General features: G+C 46.9%; 1 protein-coding gene across 1 annotated transcript; it reads right to left on the reverse strand.

Annotated features, from left to right (window-relative positions):
* Positions 1-302: 302 nt before the first annotated feature.
* LOC139055638 (uncharacterized) lies at positions 303-17,131 on the reverse strand. The gene is made up of 3 exons (XM_070533167.1): positions 16,348-17,131; positions 11,954-12,189; positions 303-702 (listed from the first exon to the last, which is right to left on the reverse strand). The coding sequence occupies exons 1-3, from the start codon at positions 17,116-17,118 to the stop codon at positions 309-311; spliced, it is 1,401 nt and encodes a 466-aa protein (XP_070389268.1). The 5' UTR covers positions 17,119-17,131; the 3' UTR covers positions 303-308.
* Between the last annotated feature and the right edge of the window lie 4,927 nt (positions 17,132-22,058).

A 22,058-nucleotide genomic window follows, 5' to 3' on the forward strand; every position in this document is an offset into this window, starting at 1 on the left:
ATACCCCGTGCAGGAATTGTGCACCTAATAGCCGCCTAGTCACCTCTATGGCTTCACGCGTCGTTGTATTAAACATTATACTGTATCGCTTACTTGTAGGAAGCATCCTTTTTTTTCACGGCCACTTTTGATATATTGCCTTACCGTTCCATACCACCGCGGTCACAAATATTCGCTAATAGCGACTATCTTGCTGATTCCTTCGACGGAATCGAATTGTAATGGTTAGTCAGTGAATAGCAATCGACTAACATATGGCTCAAGACCTCTCATCTCCGGCAAACACATTTACAGTCTCCAGCGACCTTTTATTGAACTGGCGGCAACTGCGTACCGAAGGACATGGTTTTTCCCATACACGCTTTTTGGCAAGCCATTAGGGACTCGAACTGGTTGTTGCCAACGAGGCAGCGCCGGGCCAAGGTCACTCCAGAGGCGTTCACACACCTCGCACTGCCTTTCGCTTGCATATCCGCAAAGAATGGATACCGCAGCAGTTCCAGTCTGCATTTTCCAGACGACGGAACTTCGCAGCCTGCGGAGCTCGAGTTGGATGTCCCGTTGTGCACCACACACAGGCGTAAGCACTGGTCGAACGTCCCGAAAACTCCGCACTGGCCTGATGGATAGTGGCCATCGGGGAACGTCCACTTTGTGCATGTTGTTCCGTTGAAGTACCACAGCGGCTCCACGAAGTCTTGCCTGCGTCAACGAGAGTTGCGACAGTATGCGGTCAGTATCGTCTGCCCACGGCTAAGTAGATAAGGCCTATAAAGAAGCTAGGGGCTAAGTCCTAGAAGTTGTGGAAAACTCTTTTCGAACTGTGCTTAACGAACGTTTTATTTCACTATGTTTGCCTCGGCATGTGAGCACACATTATGCCCAAGTCACTGAATTTACCGTCGGTCGCGTATTACAAGCGATCTGAAAACACGGTCATCTAGGGGCTCTCAAACACGCCGAGTGATTGTAAGAGGCCCCCACGAACCTTCTTGGCATTTAAGGGCTGCCAAACAAGCAGATTCCCGAAGATGCTACAATGTCAGGCGTACCCGCGGTGGAGGTGAAGCAAGCATTAGGCACTTCCCAGACATTGGCCGATCTCAAAGATAGTGCATTGCCGGGCCGACCCGCGGCGGAAGTGAAGCAGGCGCTAAAGTACAACTCCAGCGATTTTTCAATGTGATCGAATGTCGATGAAATTTGCTGGGTACGTTTCTTTGAACACTTCCGTGATGTCCGCAAATAAGCAGGTTTGAGAGTGGCACAGATTTTTCACAAATGAATTTAATTAATTGCCTCGAACACCCCACCTCACCGCTTCCTCAGTTACATGCCGCATACTGTATGACGTTAAGAGTGTTACATGCATAATATGCCGGAATCATGCAGACCAGAGTGACGAGAGCGTCGAGAAGTCAATGATCGTGAGCTGGTGCATGGCGTGAGAAGTTGCTGTCGGTAAAACTTGCGTTCCCTGTAGACGGGCATGCAATCAGAGGACAGTGGTGTTGCGTTGTTGGCTGCACGAACCCCAGCCCTCGTCATCCGCACCCACAGTTTGAGCCGATGCCGATCGCGTTCAGCCGTGGTTAATTCTACATGTCACAGTCGCGTACTTCGCGTGTCTACCACTGGTGGACCTGAGCTACTGACCTGAAGCTAATTAAGCTATCAAGATGGCAAAAACTCAATCTGTAGTTCAGTTTTGACCATTCCCATCTGCAAGATACCATTCCTCATTTCGTACAGTGCACAGAGAAAAAGCAAGAAGCGACGACACGGAGCAGTATCGACATCGGTACGCTGCCGTTTTCGACGGAAAGCTGCCTGCCGCACTCACCAGCACTTCCCTAAAGTAAATGCGACTACGAACACGGGTTTATTTTCAGGTATTGTCGTGCAGACTCGTTATTCAGCTTCCGAGGTGCACTGCTTGCCTCGTATCCGAAATGGGCAGCAAGCGTAGGCCCCTTGGATACAGCAGCGTGAACAACCCCCTCGTTCAGCTGCTAACGGTGTCCATACTGGCATCAGCATTTCAATGATAAAACTACGCGTTCTCTAAATGAAAGCTCTGTGTCTAAATTACGGAACATATTGTGTACCTGAAGAGAATACTAAGAAGGATAAGTAGGCAGCATAACAATGCTCTCGCACTGCGGATTCCCGCTTGTTTTTCTCGAAGGTGTGCGGTCACTCATATCAGCGCAATTCAGCGTGACGCAACGGTGTTTACACGCACAAAATCTGTGTTTTTTATTTGTTCTCACAATAATTGATGTCAACGATGAGCGGCCAGCATTATGTATCTCAAGCGAACGTCGAGTGGTCGCTATACCTGCCAATGTAAACAAATGCACCGGTCAGTGCTTTGGACTGTCGGCGGCGTTCCTGCAGGATACAAAAGCGGGAAGTCGCACACGACATCTTAGAGTCAGCATGTGAAGCGCGTCCCTGAGGAGGGGCATAACACCTAAGATAGCAGGCAGCACGTATAAAATCAGTGCTTAGGGCTATCCTTGATGTTATCTTGCAGCACGATATGTAGCGCATGGGCACTGGCTCTCGTGGTGGCGGTAGGATGTGAAAAGTGATTCGTGGCTATTGAATGCGTCAGAATCACAACTGTCAATATTTGACAGATCCGAAAAGCTGGTGCAGCTCACATTGTCGCCCGAAGATCCGGCGCGGTCACGATTCAGCCGAGTGTCTGCTCTTCGCTGGTTTCGGTCGCCCAGCGGGTGAGACCGGCATGCTTTGCGCGCCTTCACCGCTGTGGACACCCGTGACGTCACACGAAGAGTTTCTCTCAGCTGCTTGAATAAGCCTCGGTTTTGTTTTTGCGCTTTTTTGCTTATTCAAAACTATGTCCAAATTTTCAGATCAATTCTACTACCAGACGCGTGACAGGGGGGGGGGGGGGGGAGTCTCGGGAACCCAGGCAATTACTCAAGCGGAGCCCTTCCCCCAAAATTAAGTGGGATACCCCCCCGCCCTCCCAATCCGCCCACGCCACCACTCCTAACGTACATTCCTAAAGCACCAACAAATCAATCTATTAGGCGACTAACATTTTGCTGCCTTTCACAGCGAAAGCAGTATATAAATAACTTCCATAGTTTTTGCGGCCCTCCGTCCGTCACCAGAAAAAATGATCATGTGGGCCAATCCTGGTGATAGTGCAGAAAGGGTCAAAGCTCAATAGCGTATGCTCCTGTAGGCTTGGGAACATGTAACGCGTCATTCGCGATCTTCGGGATCGACCCAGGTATCAGGGAGTGCTTAACGCCTGCTTCACCTTCGCCGGGGGTCGGCCCGGTGTTGCACTATCTTCAGGCCGACCCGCGGCGGAGGTAAAACACTTTGCTTTTCGTTTGAGAGCTTTCACTGCCATCAGCTTTCGCTACCATTATGTCTTCACAGAGTTGAATGGTTATCAACATTTTCACTCCTTTTGGATGGCGGTAGTTATCAACATCTGTGGTGTGAAGACCAGTTTTCTCATCAATTCGGCGCCTACGCGATTAACTCAAGATGAGTTCAGTTGTCCCCATTATTGTAGCAGGCACGGCGTAGTTTATTATTTTAAGTTTTTTAAGTTTAAGTATTATTTTATATTATTTATGATGCCCAACACAATTTCTACATCGCCATCTATTTACCGATCACGCGCATCGCTGTTCCTTCGTTAGTTCAGCCTTCTTTGTTTACACTCATCCAGGGACCAGGAAAGGGATTAAGTTCGTAGAAAGCTGGTCTGTATGCTCGTGGAACGAGATGTGGCTGGAGAAAGCGCCATTTGAATTTAACTTTTCCTTTTCCTTCATTATTCCCTCGAGTGACGGCTCGCCGCTACGCTGGAAGATCCTCGGAACCATATACCCGCGGTATGGGTTAGATCAGGTGGAAAATAGAATAATGCGAAACTGCGCGCCCATCATCAGACCCTGCAATAACCGTTAAACCCATAAGCAGTATGACTGTCACCCGTTACCTCGTCTGGCGTTTTCCTAATTGTACAGCACGTTTCGTGCAAAATAGGCAACTGGAAACAAGAATCGCAAGGAGTTGAGAAACTAAGCGATCTACTAAAGGAGAGAGCCAAGGCAACAGCCAAACAGGAATGAAAAACGATAATTGACAAATTTAACCGTTGTTTGTGAAAATATTTATGGATCAACATCTTTTTATTTAGAAAGGAAATAGAGAAAACGGCGCCGGAAGCAGAGAATAATTCCATGTGTTTTGAACGACGCTTCTACAGTTATCAGTCGAGCCGCCTGACGTAGCCATTTCTCTGCTGTGCTAATGTGGGTGTTTTTCTAACCTTCCGCAGTGGCCGCAGTACGTCTAGAACCGCGGCGGCCTGTGCTCTATACGCGGTTGTACGGGACTGATGACTATGCATCGTTACGCAACTTCCCAAATAATAACACGAGTCGGTTTGGGCACTTGGTAGAGCAGTTAACGAGTGATCCAAAAGAACCTGTAATTGTTCTGCAAATATATATTTCTCTATAATTCTTCCAGAGCTAACTCAAAAAACGCTACTGTAAATCTTTATTTTACACTTTAGCTTGTTTACTTGTTCTTGGCAGTGTTCTGCCTGCGCATCTTTCATGAGCGAGTCCACTGGATGTGGTTTTTTGTTTGCCAAGTAATGAAGAGGTGTATCTCACTGGGCATACCTGTGAGATGCACGTTATTTCAATTCTCTTTTGCGGGTTTACGCATCTTTATGGCGAGTTGTCGGCATTTGTCACATTTGTACTAGCAAAGGTACCTCCCCCCACTCATTTGCATAGAACAGTTACCTTGGGTTGAGCACCCCACGAAAAAAAAAAAATCCTGGGTACGTGCCTGCAGAAACCTAGACATTCCGTTAAATTGAAGTGGTAAAAAAATAGCCGGAGCTTGCCTTTAAGCACTCCCCGTACGTGGGCTGATACTGAAGATAGTGCCTTGCCGGGTCGACCCGCGGCGCAAGTGCAGTTCGCCATTGAGGGGCCCACATGCACAGCTTCGCTGGTCATCCTTCCTCACAGAGTGGAAGAGCACTGAGGTTTTTATTTCTACTCTTTTTTCGTCTGTTATCGAACATTTCTGAAAAATTCTTGTAGTATAATCGACACAGGAGCGGCGCTTTAAAATATGCAGGCATTTTTTCACTGGGCTTGGTGAAAAGCTTTTTAAGGTAACCTCACGCTTGATTTGTTGGCTATGTCTTAGTGGATTGCCGATGCCAACTCCGTCCTTCAACGTTGCACATATCTCGCCTCAGGCTGCGTAGCTTGTTCGCGGCATTGATCAAATAATTATTTACACGCTCTGCGAACTCGACCAGTTCTGTTCATGAGCAAAATACAGAGGCTTCGGGCGCGCAGTAGGTATCACGAAAGAGCCATGGTGGTGAAGCTGGTCGCGTGGTATCCCGAACTGCACCTGACGCACGTGCCTGTCGCCTTGGCGCAATGATCGGAGGCTGAAGCGCGGCTCCGAGACCGTGGCACGCATCGGTCAGTGGGCCCCTTCCACTGGCCTTCACTGCGAGTTTCTCCACATTCGGCAGAGGCAAAGGCTGGTCCTCCTTTTGCATCTCTATTAAGTCTTCCGAGGGAAAGCAGACCGCCCTTCCCGCGTTCTTCGCTCTCTTATCCTACTGAGTGCTGAAGACAGCTTAGATATATTAAGGTCCCGCTTTCATGGTCACTTTGCTGTTGTCACACAGACGCTCGCGTTCACTGAGAAAGTGCTCGCGTCCCACACACAACCGATCGCCTTAGACACAGACATTGCAGGATCATCTGGTAACACTGTGCGCAATCACAAGGTATTTATTTATTTATTTATTTATTTATTTATTTATTTATTACCAGCATCGCTCATGCGAGCACTACAGCAAGGTGGATTATATTGTGACGAACTAAACAAACGATCACATACATAGAGCGCGATAAAACGCATCATTGTTTTGTTTTCTTCAGTATTAATTTCAAATTTCTTTCGATATTAACAATCTCAGGCGAAAGAGCATTCCACTCTCTGATAGATCGAACAAAGAAGGAATACCTGAAGACGTTGCCCCTGAAAGGGAACACGCGGACTTTCAGTGCATGGTCGTGTCTCATTGACGCATAATTAGGCGACTAGTGTGCTTATCTCTCAATCCCTGTTTTTGAGTAATAAACAGCGTGACAAAAATTCAACCTCAAAAAATTAAATTATGGGGTTTTACGTGCACAAACCACTTTCTGATTATGAGGCACGCCGTAGTGGAGGACTCCGGAAATTTAGACCACCTGGGGTTCTTTAACGTGCACCTAAATCTAAGTACACGAGTGTTTTCGTATTTCGCCCCCATTGAAATGCGGCCGCCATGGCCGGGATTCGATCCCGCGACCTCGTGCTCAGCAGCCCAACACCATAGCCACTGAGAAACCACGGCGGGTTAAAAAATTCAACCTCAGATTTTTCGTCGGTCTTTTAATGCTTGCCACGATCATTTAATTTTACTTTCTGCCATGCTTAATTTCTTTTGTTTATTAAGAACAAACCTAGCTGCCCTATTCTGCACTCTTTGAAGCGGTTCCGTGAGATCAGCCGTGTACCGATCCCAACAGATAGAGCCATAATCAAGTAAACGATGAACATAGGTGAAATACAATTGCTGTTTTAATTTATCCAGTAGCTGACTGAAATCACGGCGCAGGAATCCGAATGAACCTTTTGCCTTATTCTTAATATGAGTATTGTGCCTGTTCCATCTTAAGTCAGACGTCAATAAAATTCCTAAATATTTGTATTCGTCAACCTTTTTTAATCCCACACTACTCAAGGTATAAGTACATGACTGACGTGCCCGCTTCCTTGTAAAAGTGACGTGAACACATTTTTGAACATTTAGCGACATTCCCCACGTATTGCACCATTTACTATGTCTAAATCAGTCTCTAAGTTGCAGCGGTGGCGTAAAGGTAGAACACCCGCCTCGCGTGCAAGAGGTCCGTGGTTCGAATCCCAGTGCCGGCAATTTTCCATAGGATTAAAAAAAAATCCGCGTGTTGATAAAATTGCACAAACAGGCATGGAGTGTGGCCTGATCCCGGTGACCAGAACCGGTAACGTACTCCCTCACCAGAGCAGGATTGGCCACCCTGGTGCAGTACTTGGCCAGAACCTCCTATATGAACAACACAATCAAACCCCGGCCCTCAGTCCCCAGCAGCTATGAAGCAACTGACCACGGCGGCGGTCAGACCTGCGACGCAGCAGAGGGTGCTAAGAATCACTGGCTCCGGACAGGCCGCCATTCGAATATGAACCTGGCAGCGTTTAACGCTAGAACGTTAACTAGTGAGGCGAGTCTAGCAGTGCTATTGGAAGAATTAGAGGGCGGTAAATGGGATATAATAGGGCTCAGTGAAGTTAGGAGGCCAAAAGAGGCATATACGGTGCTAAAAAGCGGGCACGTCCTGTGCTACCGGGGCTTAGCGGAGAGAAGAGAACTAGGCGTCGGATTCCTGATTAATAAGAATATAGCTGGTAACATACAGGAATTCTATAGCATTAACGAGAGGGTGGCAGGTCTTGTTGTGAAACTTAATGAGAGGTACATAATGAAGATTGTACAGGTCTACGCCCCTACATCCAGTCATGATGACCAGGAAGTCGAAATCTTCTATGAAGACGTGGAATCGGCGATGGGTACAGTGAAAACTAAATACACTTTACTAATGGGCGACTTTAATGCCAAGGTAAGCAAGAAGCAGGCTGGAGACAAGGCAGTGGGGGAATATAGCATAGGCACTAGGAATATCAGGGGAGAGTTATTAGTAGAGTTTGCGGAACAGAATAATATGAGGATAATGAATACCTTCTTCCGCAAGCGGGATAGCCGAAAGTGGACGTGGAGGAGCCCGAACGGCGATACTAAAAATGAAATAGACTTCATACTCTGCGCTAACCCTAGAATCATACAAAATGTGGACGTGCTCGGCAAGGTGCGCTGCAGTGACCACAGGATGGTAAGAACTCGAATTAGCCTAGACCTGAGAAGGGAACAGAAGAAACTGGTACATAAGAAGCCGATCAATGAGTTAGAGGTAAGAGGGAAAATAGAGGAATTCCAGATCAAGCTACAGAACAGGTATTCGGCTTTAGCTCAGGAAGAGGACCTTAGTGTTGAAGCAATGAACGACAATCTTGTGGGCATCATTAAGGAGTGTGCAATGGAAGTCGGTGGTAACTCCGTTAGGCAGGATACGAGTAAACTATCGCAGGAAACGAAAGATGTGATCAAGAAACGACAATGTATGAAAGCCTCTAGCCCTACAGCTAGAATAGAACTGGCAGAACTTTCGAAGTTAATCAACAAGCGTAAGACAGCTGACATAAGGAAGTATAATATGGATAGAATTGAACATGCTCTCAGGAACGGAGGAAGCCTAAATATAGTGAACAAGAAACTAGGAATTGACAAGAATCAGATGTATGCGTTAAGAGACAAAGCCGGCAATATCATTACTAGTATGGATGAGATAGTTCAAGTGGCTGAGGAGTTCTATAGAGATTTATACAGTACCAGTGGCACCCACGACGGTAATGGAAGAGAAAATAGTCTAGAGGAATTCGAAATCCCACAGGTAACGCCGGAAGAAGTAAAGAAAGCCTTGGGAGATATGCAAAGGGGGAAGGCAGCTGGGGAGGATGAGGTAACAGCAGATTTGTTGAAGGATGGTAGGCAGATTGTTCTAGAGAAACTGGCCACCCTGTATACGCAATGCCTCATGACGTCGAGCGTACCGGAATCTTGAAAAAACGCTAACATAATCCTAATCCATAAGAAAGGGGACGCCAAAGACTTGAAAAATTATAGACCGATCAGCTTACTGTCCGTTGCCTACAAAGTATTTACTAAGGTAACCGCAAATATAATCAGGAACACCTTAGACTTCTGTCAAGCAAAGGACCACGCAGGATTCCGTAAAGGCTACTCAACAATAGATCATATTCACACTATCAATCAGGTGATAGAGAAATGTGCGGAATCTAACCAACCCCTATATATAGCTTTCATTGATTACGAGAAAGCATTTGATTCAGTCGAAACCTCAGCAGTCATGGAGGCATTACGGAATCAGGGTGTAGACGAGCCGTATGTAAAAATACTGAAAGATATCTATGGCGGCTCCACAGCCACCGTAGTCCTCCATAAAGAAAGCAACAAAATCCCAATAAAGAAAGGCGTCAGGCAGGGAGATACGATCTCTCCAATGCTATTCACAGCGTGTTTACAGGAGGTATTCAGAGAGCTGGATTGGGAAGAAATGGGGATAAAAGTTAATGGAGAATACCTCAGTAACTTGCGATTCGCTGATGATATTGCCTTGCTTAGTAACTCAGGGGACCAACTGTAATGCATGCTCACTGACCTGGAGAGGCAAAGCAGAGGAGTGGGTCTAAAAATTAATCTGCAGAAAACTAAAGTAATGTTTAACAGTGTCGGAAGAGAACGGCAATTTACAATAGGCAACGAAGCACTGGAAGTCGTAAGAGAATACATCTACTTAGGGCAGGTAGTGACTGCGGATCCGGATTATGAGACGGAAATAATCAGAAGAATAAGAGTGGGCTGGGGTGCGTTTGGCAGGCATTCTCAGATCATGAACAGCAGGTTGCCATTATCCCTCAAGAGAAAAGTATAATAGCTGTGTCTTACCATTACACACCTACGGGGTAGAAACCTGGAGGCTTACAAAAAGGGTTCCACTCAAATTGTGGACAACGCAACGAGCTGTGGAAAGAAGAATGATAGGATGTAACGTTAAGGGATAAGAAAAGAGCAGATTGGGTGAGGGAACAAACGCGAGGTAATGACATCTTAGTTGAAATCAAGAAAAAGAAATGAGCATGGGCAGGACATGTAATGAGGAGGGAAGATAACCGATGGTCATTAAGGGTTACGGACTGGATTCCAAGGGAAGGGAAGCGTAGCAGGGGGCGGCAGAAAGTTAGGTGGGCGGATGAGATTAAGAAGTTTGCAGGGACGGCATGGCCAGAATTAGTACATGACCGGGGTTGTTGGAGAAATATGGGAGAGGCCTTTGCCCTGCAGTGGGCGTAACCAGGCTGGTGATGATGATGATGATGATGACGAAATCAGTCTCTAATGATGAAATGTCACTTGAGTTACCTCTGACGCTATCGGGGAACGTCCACTTTGTGCATGTTGTTCCGTTGAAGTACCACAGTTTGTCTTTAAACAGCTACCATAACTGTTCAATGCTCAATTCATCAACTAATACATCAAAGGTAGGAAAATATGACTCAAACGCCAGAATTATAGCACCAAAATCAACCCTCTTATACACGTAAATCTTTCTGGGTTCCTTTTTCTGCAAGGACACATATTGAACGCTTATATCAGCAGTAAAAACACGATGGTCACTTAAGCCGGTAAGCACATTCACATTCGTGAGAATGTTCGGAACATTACATAAGAGCAAATCAAGCCTATGACCCGTGTCATCGCTCAGTGATGCATCACGAATGTACCGTTGGAACGTAAAATCACAGACAAGATCCAAAAATGCAGAACACACGTGGCCAGTGACCGACGCTACGGGATCAGCACACAACCAGTCTATATGCGCAAGATTGAAATCTCCCCCTAGTATTATGATAACGCTTTCAAGCATATCCAGGAAAGCAGACAGCTGAACAAACTGGTCGCATGATGATCCGGGAGGACGGCAGTATGATCAAATAACTAAACTATTCCAATTAGATAGCCCCACCTTGCAAAAAAAAAACAGGCTGAAAATCAGCGGTAGAACATTCCAGCGGCCCCCACCATAAGCTTGAGCTAACAAGAATAAATACCCTTCCCCCTTTTGCTCCTCGATCACGTCTGAAACAATAATAGCCATATGGAAAAACTTCCGAATTTAAGACGCATGACTCGGTGTAAATAACTATTGACTAGAAAATATACTAGATCATCTAGCATTGATCACACTGATCACACTGACAGGGTCAGATCACACTGACTCCCACAGTGTATGGGATCCGCGTAATGTTTTGGACTCAGTGCGGTCGGTTTTTGGCGGCACCTTCAGGGGTGGCTTTAGACGACTACAGTGGACAGACTGGCCTCCCCGTCAGTATTTTCTGGTACCGCATGAACATCACTTGCCATTTCAGGGTTGTAACATGCAGCTTACTTCACGCACAGACAGCTCAGCTCTACTTGGTGTATATGTATATTCAGCCAGTTGCTGTTGAAGGTGATAAACTTAATTATTAGTTATGGGGAATTGCGGCAAGCAAGCAGCTATCCCCGAAAGAGAAACCTAATGGTGTCAATTAAGTTCCTCCAAAAGCAAGTGCCCTCGCATAAAGTATAAATTTAACACAAAATGTATTTTGACTGAATTCTTATGAAACTTTTCAGCGATCTAAGTAAAATTATGACTGACAGCATTAGCTAATGGAGTAAATCGCACCGATACCAGAACATCTTTTTCACTAAACGCAGGAAAGCCAGCAACCACGTTTATAACCAGAGTTAACGCGCCCATGATCCGTCATGTGACCCTAAAACACGAACGCGTTAGCAATAATAAACGTTGCAGAACTACAGGAGTTTACTGCCACTCTGCAGCAGTGCCTGTAACAGTACTGTGTGGTGCCTGAAATGCTGGTTTCCTTGAAAGGAAGCATTCAGTACTTCTTTGAATGCATGGTTATCACTGTTACACTACCACAACGTTTGACATCTATTCCTAGTCTTCGCACCTCTATTAAATAGCGTTAATCGGCAACTGACCGCGGCTCGTTTTGTTTCTATTCCATCTCCCTGACAAATTCTGTTTTGTAGAGCTTTCGTCGGGTGTAAACAACTAAAGGGAAAAAAAGCTACACGCTTCCATCTCGGCCTGCGTTTACTCACCTGGAACATGGCATGAAAAGCACGCTCTCGAAGCACATGTCCGAGACACGGCCGGGCTGCAGGCAGTTGTCGCGACACCGTTCCCAGCTGCTGAACCGGTTGATGCCGCGGTTGCAGAGCTGAGCGCCAGATTTCGTGGTCGGCACACATGCCATCTGTTCCGGATCGTAGTGGAACCTGTTCGCCGTGGGTCTAGTGCAGTACGTGTAGTAATACTGATTGCAACCATGCCTTGCCTGCAAAGTAAAATAAAGGCATGAAGTGTTCTGCTTAAAAAAGTGGCCGACGGTGCAGCTCTTTTGGGGCCTATGCTATTAAGTACATACTATTATATAATATTACTACGTGGGCTGTTTCTACAAAAAATCGCAGCCTAAGAGTGCTTGACAAAGATGTAAGCTGGGAGCGCACCGAATAAAACTATTTATATGGCGATTCTTAAAAAAAGGAATTTCAGACTCCGCATCCGGAGTGCTTTACCACGAGGACAGCAGTACCTGGCAGCACCGCCGTCTTTGTTGCATCACAAATAATAGCGCTATATTCTCTGCGATGCCCGCAATGTCGTATTCACCCACTACTGTAGCACTGGCCAAGCTCTATAGGAAACACATGTGCGGAGACCTAGGAGGAAAGAAACTACTAGGAGACAGCACCGTGCGACATTATTGAATCCAAACGTGTTGGCCCAGCACGTGACCGTCACGTCAGAGCGCCCGGTAAGCTTTACTGCTCCCTTTCTGCAGGCAGGCCTACGGCAGGGAAGCCGAACAAGCGCGCATCGGTTAAAAACTACCGGGAAACCAAAGATTCCCGGCGAATACGTTGAGGTCTCGGAGATCGCGAGTCGGGCCGATACTGCGACCTAAAAAGCGAAGTAGAGCGCGGAGAGTTGGATTGCCAAGACTGGTTGCGTGAGCTAACGGTCTCTCCTAGTTTGATAACTCCATGGCGAATATCATCACTTACAGAGTCAGCGTGGCAAGCCCTGGCGCGATATAGCTACGATTCCACATCTCAGTGGTCAACACGTTTGTCTCCCAAGTAAACATTGCAAACGGGAGATGAATTAGATCCTCGGTACCTGTGGCGGGTGAAGTTTCGTTTTCCTTCGCCATTTTACGGGGGGGGGGGGGGAGGCTAAAGATGATAAAGAGGAGCTGCTAGGCTCAACGACGAACACACCGACGACAATGACGTGATGACCATGGCGTAACGGATACAGCAAGTTCAGTTTATATATTTTCTTTGCTGTCGCACTGTGAAATGTCCTAAATGAAGGTGTTCCGAAAAAGTACACCCGCGCTTTTGACCGCAACGCGCTCGGCTAGCCCATTTCTGCCTGGCAGAAGAGCTATCTCTCCTTTTTCAATCTCCTTAGTACCGGAAGTCGCGTATCAGTGCCATGTTTGGTTAGGAGCCTACATGATAACATTAACAGGTACACAACGCCAGAGAATCCACTTTCTGCTGCTCTTATCCTCGTGCCCGGCTAGTTTTCTGTGTCCTTGCTTCAGCGTAATATCGCCCAACTTATGCTAATATTTTTCCCTACGGCGATGCACGCATGTCCAGAAATGCTGAACATGATGATGATGACGATGCGCCCAAAACGTCTAGCGCTCTTTCTCATTTTTCTACTTAACTGGCAACGCTGCGGAAGCTGCGCAAATAGTGCGGTCATAGATGTATCACTCACTGCACGTGCTTTGCAGCGTATGTTGTTACTAGTCAGCAATGCATCCTATGGGATAAATACTTTTATATTACAACTACAACCTATGAGAAAAACGAGAACAAGGTGAAAGCAGGAGCCAACGTTCCGACAAGTGGACTTGTCTTCTTCAAGCGACATATGCTTTCCTCGCCACAGTATATATAGGTGGAGTTCTTCTAAAGGGGAGAGGGCGTGAGGCGGGTGGGTGCGGCAGCGAGCGAAGGTGGGTTAGCGTGTGGAATTGAGAATAGAGGAGTGCTGTGCACCAGGCCAGGGACACGGCCGTCTGTCAATCACGTGTCTACGCCCGTGTGTCAGCCGGCGTGTCAACGGCGTGCACAGCAGCCCTCTATTGCCTGTTTCGCTGGTGGTCGTGGGCTATCGTGTCTCTGAAAGAGATAATAGAAGGAGCGGTAGAAACAGGTGCTCGTAAAAAAAAGAAAAGGACATACTGAAACGGAATGAATGAATGAATAAATAAATAACTAAATAAATAAAAGGATGAAAAACGGAAACAAGAAGGAGACGAGAAAAACGCTAGGAAACCAAACTAAATGTTGTTGCCTATACCTTGCAATATAGCATAGCGAATTGATTCTAAAGCTCCATTTGAAACGTTTATGCCTATTGGTTGCAATGTCTTGAACTTATGGATAAGGTATGATTTTCTGTATTTTCTTTCTCGTTCAGAACGGAAATTCGACTGTAAGATGTAGAGTTTAAGTCCATCAAGGTTATGATCTGGTTGGTTGAAATGCTCGGCGACTGCTTTGGGAAGCTTTTCAGCTGTGTCTGGGCGAAGTCCATTTAATCTGACGTTCATTGATTGTCCCATTTCACCGATGTATTGTTTCTTACATCCTTCTTACATCGTCTTGAATTTCCTTCGCCCAACCTATCAACTTTATGGTCACGTCAAATCACGTATTGTTTGTGCACGTTTATGCTGCTTGCATGGGACGCACCATGTTTCGCTCATGAACGAAATTGATGCGCTGCGGCCGCTCGCCACAGAAGCACGCTGCTCCGCTCATTTCGAGGTAAAGAGGTTCACATTTGCAATGCCTTCCGCATAATAAGTACGTCACATTGTGCGACGTAAAAGTAGGAGACTTTACGGAACATCGAATTAATTAGCGCATACATATGTATCTCTTTCATGAAGGCCGCACTATTTTTTGGTCGCGAATGCGACGAGTTAGAAAGTATTTGTAGGCTTCGCAGTATTGCCTGCTATGTATGAAGCGGAGTGTAGCTTCCTGATTAGTTTATTTCAGTGAAACATAATTGAAATAAACTTATTTCCGAGGACGTTCCCACAAATCGGTCTTTTCTAAATCTCAATGAAAATTAATTGATGACTGCGTTTTATTTCGTGAGATTTAATTTTTAGACGATAATGTTCATTCAGTCACGCAGCACCGACAGATACCCGCCAAGAGAGGGCGCTAGGCGTTTGGCATGCTTCATGTCGCGTGTTTTTGGGGTATAAGGAACACAGTCGGCAGAATAATTTAACTAATTTTCACCTGAGCGACTTTCTGTTGTTTGACAAGCCTGCCTGCCTTGACTATGCATAACAGCAGCAGCATAGCCGTCTGGCCTGAAACATGCGCACTATGTAAATTGAACAATAAATAAATAACCAAGAGTAATACTACAAAAAAAGGTACCGAATTATTCCTGCTTCTTCCTAAATTTAACAGCTCAGCAATCTATTTGTTTAACTCGAAAGAGCTTCAGATTGGCGCCGCCAGCACTGCATATCCAGCCTGTCACAGACATGCACTTTCGATATGTGGAGGATATGCATTCGTTGATTCGCTAGGTATTTCTTTATTTCGCTCGATGTTAGAAGGCGCTCTTGCGGTTCAGTAACTTTTCTCAAGTGCTATGAGTGTTAGAAGATGAGCAGCCTTTTGGAAATTGTCATACGTTTCGTTTCGTTGTCTTAATTACCGTTTAAGTGAAAGAAAGACAAGCGAAACGAGATTGTATTGAATGTTAAAGGAACGCTAGCAAAGCAATGTTAACGTAAACTGAATGAGGACATTACACATCTGGGAAATCCGAAATGTCGTTTTTACCGGGAGAGCCTTTTCGTTATCCAGAAAAGACGCAATAACGAAAACCCGCCTTAAGGTCTCTGCTCCGGCTGCTCGCAACATTCCGAGATTTCTACAATGTTTTTTTCGGGATCACATAATAGTTTGTCGATAGACAAAGACGTGATTCTATTCTAGTGCAATGAAAGTCTGAACATATTGAGCTCTAGGAACCTTCCTTCCGAAGCAAAATTGGGCCGAATCATGCGAATATAAAATGGAATTCCTCACATAATACCAACGTAACAATGCTGCGACATAGGCGCGAAATTGAAAAACGGAAACTGTGCTTATCATTTGCTCCGCCGATGGCCAACCTTTTTTTTTTCGCCATATAAATGCAAATCGACTCTTGGATAAAACAAAAATCGTCACCAAACACTGATAGGATATTTCTTTTTTTTTTGCACTCTAACCTTAACACGAGTCGTAGCCGCAGCTCTCGCGAAACGTGGTTCGTCGCCATAATTTCACCTCCACTTCCCCTAGAACCGTTCAGCTCTAGTCGGCCGTGTTAAAACAGTTTGGTCTTTGCAACAGCAATGGCCTCCACCTACGCTAGGCACACTTACGTGCCCTTCGACACCCAATGAGCTGATTGTGACGGCATGTTGAGCGGCGTCATCCTTGGGCGATACCGTTGTGTCCGCCGAGTTCCCTGGTTTTTGAAGAGGTCCGAAGACGGTCGAGCCTTGGACACCGGGGGAGCTTTGCTCCTCGGGGCGCGGGGTGACCACCACTGCGTTGCGACCGACCTGATCGTAGCTCGGCAGGCGCGGGCGTCTTTCACGGTACGCAGCTTCGGGCCGAACGTCGTGCGTGGTCGCGTGCATTCCGGGGACACCGACGACGACCAGGGCCACGGCGGCGCAGAGGCTGACTAACACGAGGCCGGTCATGCAGTAATGCATGGGGCTCACGGTGCCGTCGTGAAGAGGCACCGTGTAGGTGTCTGCCGTGAGCAGCGGCTGCCGGTCCCGGTTTGATGCCAGGGCAGCCGCTGCGGCGCGCGCGACTCCGTTGGCAGGGGGCCGCCCCGTCGTCGCCCGCCGAACGTAGTATTCCGGTGGGGTGGATGGCGAGCCGACCTTTGCGTGCCCGTACTGCTTCACGAGATTTTCGGGCCAGCCGTTGCGCCCCGAGGGTGCGCTCATAGGAAGGCGGCCCGTACGTGCGATAGCAGCATGGCTGGCCGGTATTGGTGGGCAGTCGCCGGCACCCGCTGGCGGCGGCGACGTCGCGCTAGGTTCAGGCGCTCGGCGGCGGTTGAAGTCGTGATTGAAATCGTCCGCCATGAGCGATGGGAGCACGGACTGCTTCGTCTTCGTCGCGTGCATGGCCATTGCTGTTTCTCGAGCGAAATGACGTGATTCTGTGCGACAGACAATGCGAATAAGTGCGCGGTCATGAGGGGAACATAAAATAGAAAGGACTTTTTTTTCTTCTGAAAGGACAGCGAACAATAACAAAGCAATATAATTAACTGAAACGCTGAACACACGCAGCATTACAGCGAAGAGGGCCGGAAGAGGGATACAAGAATACACAAGTTTTAAAAGGGAGATAAGGAAGGCTTGGCATGCATCCACCCCTATCCCGAAGAGTAAACTGAAGACGTCACTATAAAAGTTCATGCGGCTAATGTGTTGTGCAGTTGCTTCGGGAGAAAAAAAAAGAAGTTAAGCGGGAGACTAAGGCACAGGACAAGCTGTCGGAAGGTAACCACCAAGGGTCGTACTTTTGCGATGAAGAGAAACACTGTGGACATTCCACGTCACAGCGGAAAGTCGTTGTTGATTATTAGTAATTGGTGAAAAAAAAAGCTGGAAGACCAGCTGCCGCAGTTCGATGGGGTCGAAATGCAAAAACACCCGTGTCCCATACAATGGGGGCACGTTAAAGATCCCCTTCTTGTCAAAATTAATCTGGAGTCCCCCACTACGGCGTGCAACATAATATAATCGTGGTTTTGGCACGCAAAACCCAAGAATTAGTTAATTAATTCATAGCAAGATTTAAATTTTGTCTTTCGCCATTGTAAACATGACGAATTTCGCATAGCAGGTACGACCCTAAGGTTTCAAGGCAAGCAAGCAATTTCTAGCGTGAATGCGGACATCTGAACATGGCTAGGCGTTCGAAACAAAGGAGCCAGCAAACGAGATCGTTGTCGTGCACAGAGTGAGAGTTTAGTGAAATATGCCTGTTGCGGACCCACTCTTCTCCAGGTGAAGATAATTGCAGGATAGTTGCTATCTGGGTCAGTGCATGCAATTTAATTCAGTTAATAGACGAAGAAGAGGGCAGAGACGTGACACACACAATGACTGGAAAAACGAATTTTCTTTATTGAAAAAGACCAGTCTCCAAGGAAAACCAGGCAAGCATGCGCAGCATAAGAGCCAAACCACGCTGACTGCGACATAGGCCAAGTAACTATAGCGCCAGTGCGATAGGAAACTTAGTTCCTTCTGCATCAGTGAGATGGAAGCTGTGCTGTTCTAATGAATTCCCTGGCATGCTGATGTGAGACGTGTTGTATCGTAAGGTAGCTAGGTCAGGTGGCCACACGCACTTAGCCACATTCGGGGGCCATCTGTCCCAGAAAACAACCACGACTCCAATCGTCTGCGATCACATCTCCCCGCTCCTTGGCAGCACCAGCCTTTTTATTGCAACTATGACGTCATGTATGACGTAAGACTGGATGGTAAATGGAACCAAAACCAGAAACCAAAAGCAACCACACAACAACACAACATACACCTTCCCTTAAAAAGAAAGAAAGAAAAGCTTGAACACTTCACAAAGATAGTCTAAGAGGGAGATAAGGCAGAGATTACTTGAAAATGTTACGCCAAAATATTTATAAGATTCAGTAGATGATATTGCGGAGCCGGAAATGATATATTATGCTGGCTGGTAATGCGGCCTGCGGTGGAGCGATATTAATCTTTTTTTTATATTTAAGGACATTAACCATTGTTAAGAACGGCCCAGCGGAGGTGCAAGTGTTGCCAGCCAGTTGCGACGACGGCGGCGTCAACTTTCAAGGAACGACCCCGTTACGCTCTAGCCTCGTCGCCGTTGTGAATGAGTTCGAAGAAGCAGGCTTTGTGCCGCAACACGACACCGCCAACCGGGTCGGCCGCGAGCGGGGGAGATGCGACGGGAACGTCGTCGAGGGCCCCTTACCACGCGCCGACCAAGACGCAGGACAATGGCTACCCGGGCGCACTGCGAGGGTCAGCTCCGAGTTCTACGAAGTCGGTGTGACGTTGGTTCCTGACCGGACCGTGAACCTGTGTGTGTGTGCGTGTGTGTATGTAAGCCGTCCCGGAGAGAGGCGGTGTGTTTACAATGACTGGACGAAAGTTTCCGTACTCTTGGAATCAAGCGGAGACGGAGTGTTTATAAACCGCTGTTGTGCGGATGCTCGACTGACTTTTTTAAGCAGTCATGTTAGACTGAGACACTCTCTCAAGAAGTCGTGTTAGTTTGACGTAGTTTCTCTCGCAGTCATGCTAGACTGATGAACTGCATGTAAATACTGTAAATAAACCCATATTCCTCGTTCTCGATGACAAGCGGTCCTTCCCTTCATCAACGTCCTCAGCGTGGATAAGTTGGGCGACGGCATGGGCCAGCTACCATCGAATTCATGCCGGACTCCAATCTTGTCAACGGGTTACAAGCGATGGCATTGAGCCCCCAATCCTGACAACTGGCTGAGAGCGGTGAGATGGACTTTGCGACGTGGTGCTGTGTCTGCGGTGAGTGCTTGGTTCTTGCCTTTACTCTGTAGGCTTCATTTTGTGGTTGTTCTGTTTAGAACTGTCGGGAAGCTAGATTGTTAATTGTTGGCAAGGTTGTGTTTTCCTAGCTAGATTTAGCGAGCAGGACCAAGGCAGTAAAGCAGCAATCATGGAGTTGAGGACACTGGTGAGAGACGAATTGTTGATTGTTGGTGAGGAACTGGGCCTAGGTGTACGCAAGGAAATGCTAAAATGGAAATTACTGAAGCTTATTTCCGAACAGGCCAGTGAGGAAGAAATCGAAATGGGGTTGGAACTTCTGAAAAAAAGAGAAGAACGGGACAGAGAAGAACAGGACAGAGACAGAGAGAGAGAAGAACTCGAGTTAAGAAAAATGCAACTTGAACTTCAAAGCAAACGTTTGGAGTTGTCTCAAGGAAGTGAAGGAGCTCTGGGATGATCAAGAGAGGCAAAATCATACCGCATGGACAGGCCATTAAAGCCATTTGAGGTCGGGACCGACATAAGTTTGTTCCTAAGCAATATTGAAAGTACTTGCGAGAAGATGAACTTCGGCCCGTGTACATGGCCACAGCGGTTGCTGTCTATGTTGCCGTGTGAGGCGGCGGAAGTAATCGCCAGGCTCAGTGCACAGGATGCATATGATTATGCGAAGGTTAAGGCTAGTCTCCTGAAGAAATAGCGCCTTTCAGCCGAAGCTTTTCGGCAAAGGTTTAGGAGCACAGTCGAGTGGCTGAAAAGCGTACGACAGCAGAGACATGATCATTGAATGCATGAGTCTAGAGCAGTTTTACAAAACCATCCCCCAAGCTGTGAAACTGTGGGTGCAAGACAGAGGGAATGTAAACACTGTGGAAAGGGCAGCCGAATTAGCCGAAGAGTACGCAACCCGTAGAAAGTTGAACGCCGAGGACGGAAACTTGGACGGTCGAAATGGACCGCGGAAACCATTTCCGTTCAAAAGGGGTGCGCAGACTAGACGATCGGAGCCTGTAGACATGGCGGAAAAGCCCGCAGAAAAGAGCGAGGAGAAACTTAACGGAGAAACTGCACAAAAAGAACAGAAAAGAAAATTCGAATCTTTTAGACCAATTCGCTGTTACAAATGCCACTATCTGGGACATATAGCTGTAAACTGCGGGAAGCCTAGCGTAGTTTTCTCCTAATTGGAGGAAAAAGATGAGAATATGGAACTTTTAAGTCCATATTTTCACGACCTGCACGTTAATGGAAAACCATGCCGAGTGCTAAGAGACAGTGCCGCAACGATGGACATTGTCCATCCATCTTAGGTGACGGTAGATGACTTCACCGGAGAAGTAGCATGAATAAAACAGGTTGTAGAAGAACACAGCGTGTGTCTGCCCATGGCCAAAGTCAAAATCAATGGACCATTCGGGGAGCTAGAGACTGAGGCTGCAGTTTCCAAATTTTTGTCACTGCAGTACTCTTACATCTTTTCGAATCGTTCGAATCAGTTACTGCGTGAGAAAAGGCTTAAACTGGCAGAGGGCATATTACAGGCATTGACCCGAGGCCAAGCTTGTAAAATCGCGTCGCTTTCGGCTGAAAATGCACAAGCTCCTCCAGCGGAAGCAGAAAAAGGGATAACTTCAATACCCGAATCCGAGCTAGGCCCGAGGGACAAAATAACAGTTGAAGAGAGCCTGCCAGCTGACCAGCTCAATGAGAGCGTAGCACTAGAGCGTCAAAGTTCTAGCCTGCAGGAAGAGCCCGCTGATGCGCTCGCTAGCGAGACAGGGCCATTGTTATCACCCGGCCTCAAAGAACTTTGATCAGCTTTTACGTGTGGATAGAGAGTCACTGGCAGCCGAGCAAAAGAATGATGACAGCTTAGCTAAATTACACCGCACAGCTGAAGAAGCCATTGCTGGGCGTAATGTGACGATCCATGAGAGAGGAGGAATGTTGTATCGGCACTACAGAGATGGAAGAGTAGGATTTTAGATCAGTTAGTCGTACCTACTAGGTACAGGGAGGCCCTTTTGAGTCTCTGGGTAAAATGGGTATAAATAAATCAAGGCATAGAAAAATCAAACGAAAGATTGCTTCTGGAGTACGACTAGCCTGGCTGTTTCAAAGACGTAGAAAAATTGGTAAGATCATGCGACGCCTGCAAGCGCTCGGGTAAACCAGGAGAGACATGGAAAGCTCCACTAAAGGTATTGCCCTTAATAACAGAGCCTTTTAGACGACTTGTAATATACACGGTAGGGCCTCTACCAAAAACAAAATTAGGTTACAGGTACTTGTTTGCCATGCTGTTTCCTGCTACAAAGTTTCCAGAAGGAATCCCTCTGAAAGAGCTCAGCTCCACCGAAGTAGTAGATGCGCTTTTGACAGTGTTTGCACGAGTTGGGTCTCCAGCCGAAATTCAGGCGGATCAAGGGTCAGTATTCACCAGCGCACTGACTTTCACATTCTTGCAGAAGTGCGGGGTAAAGTTAATACACAGTTCCGTCTATCACCCTCAGGCAAACAGTGTA

Source organism: Dermacentor albipictus, chromosome 2 (genome assembly GCF_038994185.2).
Source record: "Dermacentor albipictus isolate Rhodes 1998 colony chromosome 2, USDA_Dalb.pri_finalv2, whole genome shotgun sequence".
NCBI classification, from domain to species: domain Eukaryota; kingdom Metazoa; phylum Arthropoda; class Arachnida; order Ixodida; family Ixodidae; genus Dermacentor; species Dermacentor albipictus.